Source organism: Alligator sinensis, unplaced genomic scaffold, assembly GCF_000455745.1.
Source record: "Alligator sinensis unplaced genomic scaffold, ASM45574v1 scaffold995_1, whole genome shotgun sequence".
Taxonomy (NCBI): Eukaryota; Metazoa; Chordata; order Crocodylia; family Alligatoridae; genus Alligator; species Alligator sinensis.
In genome coordinates, this window is record NW_005842960.1 from 493,379 (window position 1) to 512,678 (window position 19,300).

At 43.1% G+C, this 19,300-nt stretch overlaps 1 protein-coding gene across 1 annotated transcript in view; it reads left to right on the plus strand.

The window, feature by feature from the left end:
* LOC102382922 (macrophage mannose receptor 1) overlaps positions 1–19,300 on the plus strand; it is a gene marked incomplete at its 3' end in the record, with an annotated part of 64,416 nt that overhangs the window by 33,564 nt on the left and 11,552 nt on the right. The window contains exons 11-18 of the mRNA XM_014526090.2: positions 1–6; positions 2,779–2,978; positions 4,839–4,966; positions 5,414–5,495; positions 8,014–8,152; positions 11,826–11,858; positions 11,965–12,128; positions 13,115–13,179. The exon at positions 1–6 is cut by the window's left edge and continues 140 nt beyond it. Of these exons, the coding sequence (XP_014381576.2) occupies positions 1–6; positions 2,779–2,978; positions 4,839–4,966; positions 5,414–5,495; positions 8,014–8,152; positions 11,826–11,858; positions 11,965–12,128; positions 13,115–13,179 (817 nt within the window). The remainder of the gene's footprint in view (positions 7–2,778; positions 2,979–4,838; positions 4,967–5,413; positions 5,496–8,013; positions 8,153–11,825; positions 11,859–11,964; positions 12,129–13,114; positions 13,180–19,300) is intronic.

Genomic DNA, 19,300 nt, shown 5'->3' on the forward strand with positions numbered 1-19,300 from the left:
TGCCTGGTATGCCCTGCCATGTGGTATATGATGTGTACTATCTGAGGTTTAAATCTTTGATTCCAAAAACTGAATCTTGAATCTTTTATGCAGTGTCATTCTCTGTATCTTTAATGGATCTAATGGTGTTGGCATTTCTTGAATGCATCTTTGCTGTTGGTTTAATAGCCATGATGCCATAATGTCATATAAGAAATAGATCAATAGGAAATTACAAATTATCATGCTATTTGTTTACAACTGTATTGTTATACCATTGTATTATCTCAAATATGCTACAGTTTTCTTGAAGGTGGAAGCTGCGCCCTGATCCAATGAGCAAGACACTCATTATCTTCACTATGCATCTTGAAGGATTTCTTTGTCATGTTGAATTTTGCGGAGTTTTTCAATTGATTCAATACTGCCTATTACATACAGGAATAGTATTCTTCATATGAAAGGTGTAATTAATAAGATTTGTACTCTGGGTTCAAGCAAGAATAGTACTATGGGAGATGCCACTGCTATCAGGAGAAAGTATTAATGCAATGCTGCCAGCAGTAAGGGACTGAATGCTTTCTATAGCTCCTGCCATGGCGCAGTGCAGCTGAATCCTGTCTCACCCTGTGGCAGCAACAAATTAAGTGGTACCTATCCTCACACTTGCCCCAAACCCAGCTCCCCACCCCCGCCTTCCATGTGCTGCTCCAACTCCTGTCCCTTCCCTGCTTACTGCTCCAAACCACTGCTATTTATACTACTGCTTTATTGTGCTCCCATGGTAAAAGTAGGGAGAAGTCATGATCAAAGTCTGTAGGTGTTTCTGTTTACTAAAAGTGCTTCTGTGACTTAGTATATCATACATGTTACTGATTTATGTATGCATATTCCATTTATGCACTGCAGTTCATTTACACAATGAAAATAACAATGGTGTGTAAATGGGAATCAGGTCCAGAATGCCTTTTTAATAAAATTCATGCTAAGTCCCATAAAAGCCATTATTTAGAAATGTATGTATTTCATTTTCTTGAGACCAAGTTGAGGATTATACTCATTCATGGTGTAAGCTTCTCAGTGCAAGATTCATAGATTGTAAGGGGATGGAAGGGACCCCACAAGATAATTGGGTCCAGCCTCCCCTTCACTAGGAAGGAAAGTTGCCTGGGGTCAGGTAACCCCAGCGAGGTGACCATCCAGTCTCCTCTTGAAGATTTCCAGGGTAGGTGATTGCACCACCTCTGGAGGGAGTTTATTCCACAGTCTGGAGATGCCTTCACATGAAGGTGAAGAAGTTTTTCCTAGAGTTGAGCCTGAAGCGGTCTTCCAGGAGTTTGTGACCATTACTCCTGGTTTTCCCCAAAGGTGCCCTAGTGAAGAAGTGTTCACTAAGCTCTTGATGTATGCCCCTGATGTAGTGGTAAGCTGCTACCAAGTCCCCTCTCAGCCTTCTCTTTTTTAGGCTGAAAAGGCCCAAGTCCTTCGGTCTCTCCTTGTATTGTCTGCCTTGCAAGTCTCTGATCATATGGGTGGCTCTTCTCTGGACTCTCTCAAGTTTTCCACATCCTTGTTGAAGCGTGACTGGCGCCCAGAACTGGAGACAGTACTCCATCTGCGGTCTATCTAGTGCTAAGTACAGTGAAAGAATCACTTGCTTGGTTTTACATGAGATGCATCAGTTGATGCATGCCAAAGTATTGTTTTCCCTGCTGGCTATTGTTAAGTATTGTTTTCCCAGCATTGCACTGACAGCTCATGTTCATGTGACAGTTGATTATTACCCCTATGTCTCTTTCAGTCATGGTGCTAGTCAAATTGGCACCACCTAGCCTGTAGGTTGGGGGTTGTTTGCCCCCAGATGGAGCACTTTACACTTCTCAGTGTTGAACTTCATCTGGTTCTAATTTGCCCAACTCTCCAGCCTGTCCTGATCTGCCTGAACCTGCAGCCTATCTTTAGGCATGACCACACTCCCCTGTAACTTGTCATCTGCAAACTTGGCCAGTGAGCTTTTCACCCCTACATCCAGATCATTGATAAAAATGTTGAAAAACTGGATCAAGCACGGACCCCTGAGGGACACCACTGGCCACTTCTCACCAGGATGACACAGATCTGTTCATGAGACCTCTCTGGGTCCTACCCTGCAACTAACTTCCTTCCCACCTAACTGTTGAGCAGTTAAGCCCACAATCCTCCATTTTTCCCATAAGAACATCATGGAATACCATTTTAGAAGTCTAGATATATAATGTCAACCTCCTGTCTCTTATCCAGGTGGCAAGTTACCTGGTGGTAGAAGGAGATGAGATTGGTAAGACAAGACCTGCCCATGATGAAGCCATGCTGTCTGTCATTCAGAATCTTACCTTCTGCAAGTGTATCACACACAGACTCGTTGATGAGTTTTTCTAGGATTTTCCCTGGGATGGTAGGCTGATTGGTCTATAGTTGCCTGGGTTCTCTGTCTTCCCTTCTTGAAGATGACCACAATAATGACCCTCTTTCAATCCTCAGTGATCTCCTAGAGTGCCACAAGTTTTGGAAAAGTTTCACCAGGGTTCCCGCTATGACCTTGCTTAAGTCCTTCAGCTAGGACTGACTTCCTTCAAGTACTTTCCAAGCTCTTGCAAAAATCTTGAACTCTTGGTTCTGAAATGCTACCTTTGAAACATAGTTTTACTCTGTCACTATTATTGTACTGTTAAGTTCAGGCCACTGCCATAAATACATTAATCATCATCATAAATGAAGATTTTATATCATTGTTACTAATTTTTGCTGTATTTCATGAAGGCAGGGAGTCAGGATGTGCTGCAATGAGAACTGGAACTGCAGCTGGATTATGGGATGTTCTTCCTTGTGAGTTGATGGAAAAATTTATTTGTAAACAACGGGCTGCAGATGCCACATATTCTCCTGTTCAAACAACAACTCCTGCCCCAGTGTGTCCTGAGGGTTGGGTCTCAACTGTTCATAGTAATTCATGCTTCAAAGTAAGTGCTAAATTAGTCAATGAGGACAAGTGTCTTTGGTCTATATGTGCTGTCTAATTTTAGGAAAGAACTGACTTTGTTCTGCTTGTTCAGCAGCTACACATGATAAAGCAAACTGGACTCAGTCCTGAAGACACAGCTCAGTTCCTTTCCCACCCAGGAAAGGAAGAACTCTTCTTCAGTAATGACCTTTAATAAGTGAAGAGAGAGAGCCTCTTTTACTTAGGTGTTAGGTGGATAGTAGGGCTGTGTGAAGCTTTGGTCCCTGAGTTGATTCGGCAGAGATTAGGCCTGATTTGGTGGCTGAATCTCTAAATCCAAATTGAATCAGAGGACCCTTTAATCTCTCTGAATTGAATTGGAACCCTCCATATTGATTCAGAGAAATTAAAAAAGATCTGGACGTAGACACAGCTTTAAATGGTTTTCCTACATACCTCTAGGTAGCAGGCAGCTCATGAAAGTTGCAGTGCTGGGGCGCATGGAGTGTCCCACAGAAGCACCAAATCTTCAGATTCGGATTTGGCTGAATCAAATCTGGGACAATGATCTGAATCAACTAATCGAATCACTGTCCCTGATTCAGGCCAAATCCAAATCAAATAGGGCCTACTTTGCACACTCCTAGTGGATAGAGTATGAGGGATTGTTCTGAGAAGGCAAATAAAAAGGATGAAGAAAGAAAGGAGGTAGAAACTGGTCCCAATGTAGCTGTTGAAAAGAAAGGAAAGATTGAAGGAGAGAAAGATGTAGAAAGAACACAACTCAGAACAAGAGAAAGGAGAGAGATGGTGAGAAAAGGAGAAAAGATAGAAAATGTGGTTGAGAAAAATAAATATGAATTGACAATTGAAAAAGAGGGCTATAAAGATATTCCTATGGAAGTATATTTCTGTCTATGGAAATAATAATAATAATAAAAAAATGAGATAAGGGAATTAAAGGGAAAAGAGAAAGAAGAATAAGGAAGTTCTGATGTAGTATTCTAATGTTACTTAGCAGAGTAATGCCAAAATATTATATTAAATAATGAAAGTGGCAAAGTCTGACTTGAGTTGGGTTGCTTATACAAGATGTGCTTACCAACATGAGTAAGGGTTGCCTGTTTGACCCTCAGATGAAATGGAAAATGGAAACACATGCATTTGGCCCAAATTAGGAAAAAGGATAAGGCCCTTGATAAGATCAGGACATTGCCTACAGTCCTTGCTGCAACATCTTTAACAGACACTGAGGGATACATTAAATTTATGTTTCTGAAGAGCTTTGAGAACTTCAAAGGAAGTATGAAAGGAAATATTTTTGAGTGGATATCTGGAAACACCTGAGTATGAAATGTGGGCTCCATACAATGTTTGCTTTGAGATTTACAGAATAGAATGGTTCTACATAACATATGAAATGTTAATATTTTTTGATTGCTAGAGATGGTTCAAGGAGACCCTGTTCTGGCTTGTTCATTCCCACCCCCCTCCACCAATTTATCGTCTCCCCCCAACCTCTAAAAAGAAGCAAATAGAGTGAGAGATAATTTTGATCACAGTTCTATTTTCTTCGAACTTTCAAGTTATCCCCTTATTATTCCAGTTAACTCTGTGCTTAACTGTTCTACAAACTTCTCTCAAGACTTAGAATACCCTAATCAGCATACTCAGGTTCTCGTCACTTCAGCTTGTTTCTCATCCATGATAATTTTCCTTCTAAAATCACCATTTTTGAGGGAAAGGGGTGCTGGTTTTATTTTATTGCCATAGTGTACCTTACTGTAATGATAGATGTACTAATAATATATGCATATACTATATATGTTTATGTTATATATGCATAAATTCATTAGCTTCATAAACTTAATCTTGTTAGGTTTTTCTCAGACACAATGAACAACAAAAAACGTGGCTTAAAGCTCGGGATTTTTGTAGAGAAATGGGTGGAGACCTGGCCAGCATCCACAGTAAAGAGGAAAGTATTGTCATAAGTAGTGCATTAAGGTAAGTACCCAAAGTATATTAATTTTACTACAGTTGAGGAGATATTAAATGAGAATTAGAAATTCCTGTGTAGCCTTCCTGAAACAGAGGGTTTGCATCAAATGTGGAAATATTCTTAGTGATTTCTTTTAAATAAGCCCATAGTTAGGGTATTTACAGGCATTTTGTAAAAATAGTGTTATGTTATCCATCCCTTTGCTGTGTGAAGTGTTTTAAAGCAGGTTAAACTAATCTGTGCTTTTCTCCAGGAGGCAGTGTTTCAGAAAACTTGCTCCCTGCATTGTTTTACCACTTGGGATTTGCATTAATTACATACTATTGTACCTGCTGAAGTACTGTAGGGCCACAGGATTTTTTCTACAACTTGGAAACTATGTTCTAAAACTCCAGTGATACATCCTACATGCCTCTATTCATGTACTTTTTCTTTCTTGTTTTGTATCTTAGTAATATTAATACTTTTGGAAATACTTATTTATGGATCGGTATATTTTTCTTGGAAGGACTTGCCTGGAGTGATGGCTCTCCTGTAAGTAATTTTTCATTCCTACACTGTGGCAGGAGCACCCAAGCATGCCCCTCAGCATACTTGCTTACCTGTGCCTTCAGGTATGTTCCAGTTCTGGAATCATGCCAATAAATACCTTCCAGTGCATCTCTTTGGCTGCTCATGATATTTCTGATATCCTTGGGAACATCTGCTGGGGAGGGCTTCAGAGCATCCTCACTGGTATACTTCTACATATGGAGCATATGAGTGAGTGCAAGTTGGCACAGCTTGGCATCCTGGCTAGCGCACTCTGCTGTTGAAATGAGGATGAACCTTTAGCATTTTACAAAAAATCTTTTTCTTCAGGATCCTATTTCTTTTCACCTCATGTCTAAATCTTTTCCTGCTCTCCCCTCTTAGACTCCAGTTGTACAATCCCTTACATTTATTAATTTATTTATTAGCTTTATATGTGGCTCTCCCCAAAAGAAGCTTAGGAGTATTGCATTGAATTCTGACTCATTTGAACATTTTGGGCACGTCCAGTCGAAGGCAGTCATGCTTTATGTGGCGCTGCAAACATGTTTGCAGCACCACATACCTCGTAATCCGGTGTTCTCTGCACTGCAAGGGCACGCTGCCTGAGCACATGCTGCTCTGTTTTTTTTCCTGTGTGTTTTTTTTTTTGGACCCCTGTATATCCAGGGGTTGAAAAAACTGTGGGGAAAAAAAAATGGAGCAGCGTGCTGCAGCTGCCAATCAGATTCTGCCCAGCAGGATTGCTATGGCTGCAGCCCCAGGAGGCCCCCAGGACCCCAGGTAAGGCTGCTGGGGCCAGCACAGTGCTGGTTTCAGCCTCCCCTACCACCCCTGGGGTAACTTGCTGCACGCTAAAGTGTTTGTGACACGGGCATTCCCTGGGGACAAGTAGCTGTGGTGCCAGGTGTGCTGCTGCTGCTTGTCCCTGAGAAACCAAACGTCCATGCAAGTCTGGGCGTGCTCATTGAGGTTATTCATGGCCAGGTCTACATGAGATGCTGACTGCTCAGTAGCCCAATACTACTGTGCAGTAGCATCACGTGGCAAAAAACCATGAGCAATGCTACTGTGCAGTAATGTTAGGCTACTGCACAATGTTGTCATAAAACAGGCATTTGCTGGAGCTACTGTGCAGCACGCTGGGTTACTGTGCATTTATTTAGTATTTGTTTTTACAAGTACTAAATAAATGCGCAGTAATGTCTCATGGGCTAGGAACAGACATTACACATAAACCGGTTTAAGTGATCAGAACCTGGCTTAAACCTGTAACAGAACAGATGTTCAGATTTGGTTCAAACCAGCTGATGCAATGTTGTTCCCAGACCCCTTTGCTGGTTTAAGTTAAATCAGACTCCCCCAGCATCCTGGCATGCTCTCTGGGCTGGGCGGGACTCTCTGCTCCACAGCAGGGCTGGCCCCTCCCCTCCAGTCCCTGGCTGAGATTTGCAGCTCCAGCAGAGATTTGCAGGCACAGCAGGGTCTGCTGGTTTCCTTGTGCCCTACCCCCCATCACTGCTCAAGCAGGAAATCCCCCACTCCCTCCCATCTCCCACAGCATGGACCCCAACCCCAGAGACCCTAGGCATGTAGTGTGCTAGCTAATGCCGAGAGGCATCTGTGTGTCTCTCTCTCCCCACTTTCAGGCAGACAGAACAGGGCTTTTGGAGCTAAACAACAGATCAGCCAGTATGCTGTTTAAGAAGTTTGAACTAAGGGGAGAAGCTATTGTTTTGCTAATTGGGTGATAAAGACTCTTATCACCCACTGGCTGGCTTGCTTGCCTGTCAGTTTGCTGCAGACAGTATGACAAAGCATGGAGGGAGATTAAAAAGCTCTGTATCATTAACAGATGCAAGCACTGCACACCCCTGCTTGCCCAAAGTGCTAGCCCAGGGCTGGGAGCTGACAATACTCCCACCCCTTGAGCAACCAGCAGGGAAAAGCCTGGGACCATGCAAGCAGATTCCTAATGACAGAGTTCTGCCAGGGCCTGGCCATGTCCTGCTTAGCTCAGCTACCTGCAGAAGGGAAGGGAGGGCTGCTCTAGCGCCCCCGGCTTCTAGCCTGAGCCACTGCAGCCATGTGCCTGAATTTCCTCAGTTTAGAGAGAATGTCTGTCCAGGTTGCAACTGGTTCAGCCTATCTAGGTTAAACTAACCTGCAACGATTGAATCAATTCAGGCTCAGGCTTTTTGAATGTCTGTCCCTAGTCATGTAGATGAGTCCACAGAGTAATAAATTTAACCATGTGTTTATGTAGGTAGGGGCTGCAAGCCATTCTTTTCTTATTTTAGCATATATATGTATTCACTTTTCCTTTAAGAGCTCAATTCAGTTTAGGTGGGTAGCTTTGCAAACATCTCTTCTATCAAATTATACTTTCCATGGGAAAGCAGAGCTCTCCCATGGAGTGAGAGACTTAATCTGAAACTCCATTTCTTCTTGCTTGACAATGCAGAGCACAGTGTCCCTCATTAAGATGAAAACAGTAACATAGGTTACCTTTCTTACATAGGTTACCTATGCAGACTGGTTTGAATCATTAAGTATTCAGGACAAAAGCAAATACTGTGGAATTATTGATGTCAAATACAATAAATGGCATAAGGCAGACTGTAGAATGCTTGAAAACTGGATTTGTCAAATAAAAAAAGGTAGGTTTATTTCACCCCTTGAATATTAACATTAAAAACAAATTTTAGGAAGTTGGTTTGTTGAACTAATTAGAAATAATACTGGGAATTTAAAAAGTATACTTTTGTTAAGGTTATGTGCAAATAGAGAGAATTAGGCAGCATATATAGGTTCAGATTTTCAAAATAAAGGAATGTGTACTTGTACAGATGAATTTGTGCATGCCTAACTAAGATATCTGTAATGATGATGTGCTTATACAGGCCCCAGAGAAATGGGATGTAATATGTTGGTTACTTTTGCAGAAGTTTTGCACTCAGATGATTGGCAGGGGTGGCAGTTTAAAAGCCCACTGGGAGCTGGGCTTGAGGAGGCTTTCCCTGACCTTGTTCCCCTTGGTTGGCTTCCCCTTGTCACCCTGCCACTCAGCTGAGCAGTTGGGAGGAGTTGTGATGTCAAGGGGAAACCAGCAGGTGATAGTGGTGCCACTCCCTATGCTTGGTTTTCTGTGTCTGGGAATTCAGCAGGGAAAGCAGCAAGGCAAAGCCCCTGCCTGCTTCTCACACCAGGATCTCTGCTCTCAGGGCCCGGCACTTGAGCAGAGGGACAAGTGATGGCTGGGGAGGCTCCTCTGGTCCTGGTCTATGGGAGGGGCAGAAGCAGCTTTTGCCCTGTGTCTTCTTAAAACCAGGGGGACCCTCAAGACATGGGAGCCTCTCCCTTGGCTTCACTCTTCCTGATTCCCAGGAAGAGTGAAGCTGGGGAAAGTGTATAGATGTTCAGTTTCCCCAGAGAAACTTTCCTGGGTGTGACTTAACCCTAGCTGTTCCAGGGTTTTATTTTCTGAGTGGCCATTTTGCTCTGGGAGGAGGCCTTGATTTCTGTACACTTCTGGTTTCTCCCTGGCGCACAGCTAGTGTCCAAGTAGAAACTGAACTGCACACATTATTCAAGATGTGGACACACCATGGATTTCTGTAGTGGCATGATGTTTTCCATTTCATTTTCAATTCCACGCTTAATAATATACAAACTTTTATTGGCTTTTTTGGTTAGCACTGTACATTGAACTAATCTTTTTTAGAGAACTATCTACAATGACTCCAAGGTCTCTTTCCTTAGTTGTAGCAGCTAGTTCAGAACTATTCAGAGAAGTCTATATAAAGGAATGTTTTACACTGCTTTTCTCACTTAAAATAATTTTGTTATAAATATATTTATAAATCTGAGAAGTATTTAAGTAAATTAAGTGTATACACTTGTTGCTTTGTATTGAGTTAATTTAATATATTCAGGCTTTTTGTTCTTGTTGCCTGTAGCCTTTTCCCCTTTGATTGTATTATTTAGATCCATTTTTTCCCTTGCCTTCCTCTGAAGCATGAGAGATTTGCCCCAGGTATACTTGAAAGATTGGCTGGGATGTGCTGATGTTCCATGTGGTGCTGAGAAATCTCTGAGGTGCCTGGATGGTGTGTCTTGCTCATGTCCAGGGCCATCCCTAGAGGAGGGTGAATCAGGGCAACTGCCCCAGGCCCCGTACTTTAGGGGGCCCTGTGGAGCCGGGTTGGATTCATGCCTGGCCACTTGCTGCTGCCGCCGTCACATCTGGGCCCCACACAGGCTGATTTGCCCCAGGCCCCGCACCCTGCTACAATTGTCTTTGCTCATTTCCTCAGGCTTAAATCAATCACCAGATTTTGCGGTTAGGAGGGAACTTTCCACAGATCAGATTGTCACAAACTGTATTTTCTATCTGTTTTTCTTGCCTTCTTTCTTTTATTTTTCTTTGTAGATTACTTAAAGCATTTTTATTTGAAGTGAAATAAAAGATATGAGAAAACCAAAGAGTGTCTCGTGTTAATGAAATATGGGTGGTGGTGGAAGTCTGGGCCATGGGGAGCTCCCTAGGTTAGCCCAGCTGATACCTAATGATTTGAACCAGAGCAGTCAGGAAGCTTAGTGGCTCAGGAAGCTGGTGAATAAAGGACTTGGCTGCTGAGTAGCTGGGAATTTGAGTTGATTAGTCTTGGGCAATGGAAAATCCTTAGGTGGAAAACTAGAAAACTAGGAAACTAGGCAGCCTCTCTCTCAAATGGGCAGCCTGGTATCCAGTTATCTGGGGACCTGGTAGTAAATGGATCATCCATCAGATAGTCAGAAGAGCCACCAAGCATTGAAGTTAAAATAATGCACTGGGAACTTGAGAGGTCAAAGAGAAAGGCAGCCTGGAGAGTCAGAGCTTATGGACAGGTAGCTAGGGCATGCTTCAGTTGGGTAGAGTGCCCTCTTGTTGGCTAGGGAGTACTATACCCAGCTTGGCCAAGAAGTCTGATCTGTAGGCAGCCAAGCCAGATACAGATAGGGAGCACAGGAAGGGAGTTGCCCAGTGGGCAAGAAGCCAAGACGGTAGGCAACCCAACATCCTACCAAGTGGGCTATTGGGCAGCCTGGGAGCCTGAAGAGCTGGGGAGTGTGGGGAACTGTGGGAAATAGACAACCTGGCCCTGCATGGTTTCCATGCAAAGTTCCAATTGGCATGTTCCCATGAAGTTTTTTGATTCTGCTGAAAAATCAGTATTTCCCACTGAAGTAACAGGGCAGTTGGAAAACTTTCTATCAACTCAGGTTGAAAAAAAATCAGGTGCATAAGTTTACAGTTGTAATTTCTGTAGTCCTGGAATATGATTATGGTATCCCTGTACCTGTTGCAAATGGTGGCATGCAATTTGTCTAATAAAACGTATCACCCACAAAAATCCTTTCCTCTCACAAGTTTCCTGGACCATCAGAGCAACAATATTACTCTAACACTACCAAACAAGTTTTATTTAATTTTAATCTAATAGGAGTATGATATGGCCAAGACCATAGATTTCACTGCATGAAACACGGTTTAGAATAGAAATTTAAAAGAAAATTATGATTTAGACTGTGTGAAGTATAATTGAAGTCCATCATGAAACCCTGTCTCCATTGGAATCAATGGCAAATGAGGCCTGGTAGTTGGCTAAGTACTGGGTGACTACTAGTTTATTTGTGGCTGATCTTTAAAGATCATTTTTAATATTTCTGTTAATTGAAAAAACAACATATTATTGAGAAGGTGTCCCCTGGCAGATGTTATACTTTAGATCCTATTATCCTATTATCCTATTAATTGAGTCATAAATAGTAACCCTGTCACACATTCAAGGAAGCAGTGACATAACAAAATGGACAACCAGCCACAGAAATATTCCACAAAAGATGTGTAATGTTTTTGTGGCTGATTTTCATTGGATAGCGACAAACTGGAGCTGGTTCCAGACTCCTGTGTGGTTCTGGCCCTGGGCCCATTTGGGTGCAGAGGGAGCCCAAGGTCATGATCCTGCATTGGCATTGACTCCCCCTGCATTGGCAAGTAGTAATGGTGTCATTGAGATCTGATCTCTGATCCCAAAATTGTGTATCCTGAATTGCACATGTGGACTGACATGAGGCACTATTATTGTGATTCAGGGATCGGATCCTATCATGCAATCAAATGCACATGTGCCACAGGCCTAAAATATGTAAAATGTTATTTCATGGTTACTTCATTTGTGTTAAATCACTATTTACTAGATGAAATAATTTTCTCTTCAAGAACATTTTGTGGATGTTGAGATTCTACATATCAGTTTCAGGTTTTTTCAGTTTTTTTCTTTCTTGCAGGACCATTCAAACCAGAACCCACTGACAAGCCTGGTAGGGATTTTCATTGTTTATTAAATGCTGTACTTTATTAAGATATTTATTGGAGAATAAAATCTGCCTGATTACATACAGTATACATGCATTATATACCTTGCAGCATATAAAACCATTGAAGATGCATGGATTATACATGAAGACAAGCAGTATTTTATAAGCGATGATTATAGCTCTATGGAAAAATCCCGGGAGGTTTGCAAGAAGAATTTTGCAGATCTTGCTGTCATTGAAAGTGAAAGCGAAAGGAAATTTCTATGGAAAAATGTAAGAATAAATGTTTGTTTCACAAATAGATAATCTGGCTTTTTTTGACAATCTGCCTCTGAACCTGAAAAAAATTAATAGAATCCCCTTCTATTCTACTGTCAGAAATGGAACTGTAAACATTTTTGGATGAGGTGTGTCAGAATTTAGGAGTCAATTTAGGTAACGTCTTAAAAATGTACCATAATTTTGTAATCTTTTCACATCTGAGAAACAAGTCAATCTAAAGCTTGTATATCTCATTATATCCCCTTGAGGTGGAGCCAGCCAATGGATGAAACTAAAGTCTCAATAGATTTAATTGTCTCATAGACATGGAATGTAGTACCCAGAAATTATGGTCAGTGGGTGCCTCTACAAGTGTGCTTTAATGCTCAGTAGCCTATTTTAGTGCACATTAAAATGTAATGTCAAAAACTGTGCTAATATGCCAATGTGCAGTAAAAATAGTCAACTGTGCATTAAGTGTCACTAAAAAAGCATGCACTTTTGCTGCTGTGCAGTAGGGCAGCGTAATGCACATTCATATAGTACCTCACATTTAAAGGTACCACATTTAATAGGCATTAGGAAGAGTACATTAATGAACATGTGGACGTGCCCAGTATTGTTTAACTTAGTGCCCTTAGAGTGGTTAGACAATTATATCACCATTTAGGCATCTGAATAAATGTGGCACTGAGCATGTTAAGTCCCCACAGATATCTGTTTAAGCTCTGGGTACTCAAGACTTCTGAAAAGCAATCATTTAAGATTTAAGCCCCTATTCAGAGATACATTAAACCACCTCCCTTTGACTAACTTCACCTCTCTGTTTAGAACAGTACTTAAGCAGGCTTAACTTTTAACATATACATAAATCTCATTGACTTACATTATCCTCCCTCCCATTTTACCTAATTAAGGGAATCTGTTTATTTTGTCTAAGAGCTCTTTGAATTAATATAAAGAAACTATTTCATTAAAGTGATATCTTCCTATTTTAGAGTGATCAGCATGAACCAAGGTGGTATTTCATTGGTTTAACAGTGAGCCTTGATAAAAGGTTTAGGTAAGTTACTATAAACACCATGGTTTTTGACATGTAGAAACAAATATTCTATTTAGCCAGAGTTAAGACCCTAAAATACTGCCATTACAAAAGGTTGATCATAATGATAGTGGTTGTGAATTAATCTTAACAGAAGGTTAACTGTAAGTGATCACATAACATAAATGTAATTATTTTTCTTTAACTGTTGTATAGATTCTTCTCCCTTGATGTCCTTTTCAGCAGATATTCGATCCTGAAACTCCAAGTTATTGGTGGTCTTCATTAAGTGGTGCTTCTTACCACATTTGTCCTTAGAACTCTCCTGATCATCTCCTTTCTAACTATAGGCAGGAAAAAATCCTTTGGGATAGCTATCATCAATCTTTCTGTGTAGAATACTGTCTCTCTAGTTTGCTTCATCCTGGCATTTCTTTGTGCCCTGTTGTACATTCTGAGCTGCTAAATAATATTATTTTTTTAATATAACACTGTATTTATTCAAATCTAAGATAAGGTTGCCCCACCATTTAGCATGGGGAAAAAGTCCCTCATCTTCAGCCGGCATATGAGGGCAGTTGGAGGGGTGGGGGTGGCAGGTGCACTGCATTGCCCCTGCACCTCCTCATGAAAACTTTCCCCCTCCTTTTCCCTCTTTCCCCTCCTTACCATTGCTCCATGTTGGCTGGCTCCATCCATGCTGCAGCCTGGGGTGCTAAGTAGCCTAAGCCCAGCCCATAGCAACAGTGTGCAGTATGCACAAGGGTGGTGTTGTGCTTAGTGCCCCAAGCTAAAACAGGCACAGAGTCCATCAGCATGGGGCAGGGGTAAGGATGGAGAGGGGGTATGAGGGAGGGAAGAACAGAGGCTGGTGGGGTGGGCAGGCAGGAGGTAGAGATGGCAGGGAGGCAGGTACAAGCAGGGGACAAACTACATGACCTTTCCACACCACCTGATGCCCCCACTGCCTGACCCCCTTTAGTGGTGGGAGGGATGAATAAAAGATGTCCCTACAATAATTTAATTTCATACATGGGAAATTATAACAAATTTGTAAATCTTTCATGTATAGAATCTAATTTTGGGGGGGTCATTTTATATCCAGTATCATCTTAAATTTGAGTAAAGAGAGGACCCAGGCAACTATAGACCAATTAGCTTAACTTCTATCTCAGGGAAAATCCTGGATAAATTCATCAAGGAGTCTATGCGTGATATGCTTGCAGAAGGTAGGATTCTGAATGACAGCCAGCATGGCTTCATCATGGGCAGGTCTTGTCTTATCAATTTCATCTCCTTCTACCACCAGGTAACTTGCCACTTGAATAAAAGAGAGGAGGTCGACATTGTATACCTAGACTTCTAAAAAACCTTTGATCTGGTATTCCATGATGTTGTCATGGGAAAATTGGAGGATTGTGGGCTTAACTGTTCGACAGTTAGGTGGGAAGGAAGCTGGTTGCAGGGTAGGACCCAGAGAGGTCTCATGAACGGATCTGTCATCCTGGCAAGAAGTGGGCAGTGGTGTCCCTCAGGGGTCAGTGCTTGGTCCAGTGCTTTTCAATATCTTTCCCAATGATTTGGATGTGGGGGTGAAGAGCTCACTGGCCAAGTACATGGACAACACAAAGTTTTGGGAGAATGTGGTCATGCTTGAAAATAGGCTGCAGATACAGGTGGACCTAGACAGGCTGGCCAGTTGGGTGGATTGGAACCAGATGAATTTCAACATTCAGAAGTGTAAAGTGCTCCATCTGGGGATGAACAATCCCCAACATATTTACAGGCCTGGTGGTGCCAAACTGACTAGTATCACAACTGAAAGGGACCTAGGGATAATAATAGACCATGGTTTGAACATGAGCTGTCAGTGCAATGCTGTATCACCAGGATAAACAATATTTTGGCATGCATCAACTGATGCATCTCATGTAAAACCAAGCAAGTAATTCTTCCACTGTACTCAGCACTAGATAGAATGCAGATGGAGTACTGTCTCCAGTTCTGGGTGCCACACTTCAACAAGGATGCATGATCAGAGACTTGCATGGCAAGTCACACAAGGTAAGGCTGAGGGACCTGGGACTCTTCAGCCTGAGAAGAGAAGGCTGAGAGGGGACTTGGTAGCAGCTTACCACTATATCTGGAATATGTTAAGGGCTCAGTGAACAACTGTTCACCAGGGCACCCTTGGGAAAACCAGGAGTAATGGCCACAAACTCCTGGAAGACCACTTAAGGCTTACAACTAGGAAAACTGTCTTCACAGTCAGGGTGTCCAGACTATGGTATAAGATCCTTCCAGAGGTGGTGCAATCACCTACCCTGGAAATCTTCAAGAGGAGACTGCATGGTCACCTCGCTGGGGTCACCTGACCCCAGTTGACTTTCCTTCCTTGTGCAGGGAGGCTTGACCCAAAGATCTTGTGAGGTCCCTTTCAGCCCCTTACAATCTATGAATTTATGGAATACAGATTTTTTTTTCTATTTTCAGATTTCAATTGACACTTCCTTTCTTCCTGTAAAGGACTGCAACCAACATCTTTGATGCCCTTGAGGGCTCCATTTTCTCTTCTTATGCTGCTATATAAAGCTTTTCCCTATACCCAGCCTGGTGGTTTATCACATTTTTCATGGAGAGAATGAGCTTTAGGTATTGATACAAAACTTTTCAATAAAAAGGGGGTGTCCCTATAACATTCCAAATTCCTTCTTGCTGACATTCATCTAGTAACTTCTTGCCCATTCCCACAAAGCCCTTCTCCTTAGGCTCCGTATGGAAAGGCCTGTGGGCTTTGCCATGGAGCAGATTTAAAAATCTTTGATATTCCTTAAAACGTCTGAGATTATATTAAACAAATCTAGTATGACTTGTTGTCTACAAGAGACATGTGCATAAAGGATTACCTGGTATCATATCTCTTTGCTGCAACCAGGCAGCCTACACATCATGGGTGATTGGTGTCTCCTGAGACTGGAAGGGCACAGTTTGCAGGCAGCAGCATCTGGGGTGGCAAGCAGCTACTGCCTGCAGAAGCCGGCGTTAGCGTTGGCAGCTGGGGTGGGGGTGGTGGTGAGCGGTGACCGCCCTAAGAAGTTGGCAGTGGTGGTGGCCAGTCTCAGAGAGGGCACGTACTGCCCCCGAGCCCACCCCTGTGCCGTCCTGCCAGTTGAATATGCTACATCTCAAAGGGCATACTAATAGTTCATTCTATTCTAACTGATTATTTCAACAAGTCTTGTTTGTTTTCATGCAGGAGATTTACAGAGAAGCTCATTTGGTTATTTTGTATGTATTTCTTAAAACAATACTGCTTAGAACTAGCTTCTAAGAAGCATTTAGACTCTAATTTGTCATTGTGTACTGATGTTGCTCAAATCCCTCAAGTTGATTTTCATGTGTGTACAGAGACTTGGGTCCAGGGCTGGCTGGTTCTTGCCCTGGTGACCTCTCAGTACCTGTCTCTGGGTTTAGAGTTTCTCCCTTCTCCTCACCTGCCATGCCTTCAATGTTATTTTAAGAGAAAAGATTTGGGAGGCTGCCCCACGTCACAGGAGCTCACCGGTCTGGCCTTCTCCTTGTCCTCACAGCAGCTCTGGTAACTTAGCACCTTATGGCTACCTAGGGCCTCTAACTGCCCTTTTGTCATGCCTGTGCCTCACAGGTGTTATAACAGTTTATCATCCTGGGGGAAGATCCCTCGACCCCAAGCCAGTATCTTGTCTCATCTAGCTTCTGGTATCACCTCCTAGGGCATGGGTCTGCCCTTCCTGGTTCTGACTTCCCCTTTAAGAGCACAGCTCTTGCCCCTTAAGGCTCTGATCTCATCCTTCCTGGTTTCACTCCTCAAGGTTTCAAGTCTCACTCTTTAGTGCCCTGATAATGCCCCTTTAAGTACCTGGCTACACCCGTCTCAGCCTGGGGTTGTACCCTTGTCCTTAGGTTGCAGCTTTCCTTAGCTGTGTCCTATCCTGCGTCCTATCTGAGTCCAGCCCTTGGTAAGGCTTGTAATCCTCATGTACCCCTCAGGTACTTGGGGATTTCCATCTCCCCTGTCAGTCCCAATCCTGGTCCTCCAGTTATAACCGTGACAGAAAAGTCAGTGCTCAGTCCATAAATAAAATGAAGCACTTTGGCTGCATAAGAAAGTCCTGCATGTAGTCAACTCTGTTTCTTTCTGGTAATCAGCCTGGTGTGGGGTCTCATAGAATCATAGAGAGTTAGGGTTAGAAGGTACCTCACCTAGACATCTACTCCAACCACCTGCTCAAAACAGGACCATCCCCAACTAGGTCATCCTAGCCAAAGCTTTGTCTAGCCAGGTTTTGAAAACTCGCAAGGATGGAGCTTCCACCACCTCTCTGAGTAACCTGATCCAGTGTTTTACTATCCTCCTAGTGAGAAAATTCTTCCTAATACCTAATTTAAACTTCCTTTGCTGCAATTTGAGACTGCCTGTTGCTCCTTGTTCTGTCATCTGCAACCACTGAGAATAGGCTAGCTCCATCTTCTTTTGAACTCTCCTTCAGATAGTTGAAGAATGCTATTAAGTCTCCTCTCAGTTTCCTCTTCTCTAAACTAAATAAGCCTAGTTCCCCAAGTCATTCGTCATGACAAGTTGTGTCCCCCATCCCACTCAACATTTTTGTCACCCTCAGCTGGACTCTGTCCAATTTGTCCACATCTTTTCTGTAGTGGGGGGCCCAAAACTGAACACAGTACTCCCGATGTGGCCTTACCAGTGCTGAATAGAGGGGAATCATCACTTCCCTTGACCTACTGACAACACACCTACCAATGCAGCCCAGTATGCCATTAGCCTTCTTGGCAGTTAGGGCACACTGCTGACTCATATTCAGCTTATTGTTCACTGTAACCCCCAGGTCCTTTTCTGCAGAGCTGCTGCCCAGCCAGTCAGCCCCCAGCCTCTACTGGTGCATGGGATTGTTCCGTCCTAAGTGCAGGACTTTACATTTGTCCTTGTTGAGCCCCATGAGATTCATTTTGGCTCAATCCTCCAATTTGTCTAGGTCAATCTGAATCCTAGCCCTACCCTCCAGCTTATCTGCTACTTCCCCCATCTTGGTGTCATCTGCAGACTTGCTGAGGGTGCACTCTATGCCATCTTCCAGGTCATTAATGAAGACATTGAACAGAACTGGCCCCAGGACCGATCCCTGGGGGATTCCACTTAATACCAGGCTGCCAACTATACATCAAGCCATTGATTACTACTCATCAATCCCAATGCTCCATCCAGTTTTCTATTCACCTTACAGTCCATTCATCCAGCCCATACTTCCTTAGGTTGCCTGCAAGAAGGTTGTAGGAGACCTATCAAAAGCCTTGCTAAAATCAAGGTACACCACATCGATCCCTGGGGGATTCCACTTAATACCAGGCTGCCAACTATACATCAAGCCATTGATTACTACTCATCAATCCCAATGCTCCATCCAGTTTTCTATTCACCTTACAGTCCATTCATCCAGCCCATACTTCCTTAGGTTGCCTGCAAGAAGGTTGTAGGAGACCTATCAAAAGCCTTGCTAAAATCAAGGTACACCACATCCACCATTCTCCTCGCATCCACAGAGTCAATCACCTCATCATAGAAGGCAATCAGGTTGGTCAGGCATGACTTGCCCTTGGTGAATCCATGCTGACTGTTCCTAATCACCTTTTTCTCCTCCAAATGCTTAGAAATGGATTCCTTGAGGATTTGCTCCATGATTTTTCCAGGGACTGAGGTGAGGCTGACAGGTCTGTAATTCCCTGGATCTTCCTTTCCCCTTTTTCTTAAATATGGGCACAATGTTTGTCCTTTTCCAATCATCTGGGACCTCTCCTGATCACCAGGAGTTTTCAAAGATGATGGCCAATGGCTCTGCAATCACATCAGCCAACTCCCTCAGGAACCTCAGGTGCATTCCATCTGGCCCCAGTGGCAATGCATAGGGGCTGCAAGGGGTGCACCCCATCACCGGTCGTGCTCACCACGTAGGCGACAGGCAGGGGGGGCAGGTGGGATCACCGGCACTCCCCCTGCAAGCACCAGCTGGGGAGCAGAGTGCTGTGGCGCTCCCAGAAGTGGCTGCAGCCAATTCCAGAAGTGGCTGGAGCCAAACTCCGAAAAAGCCGG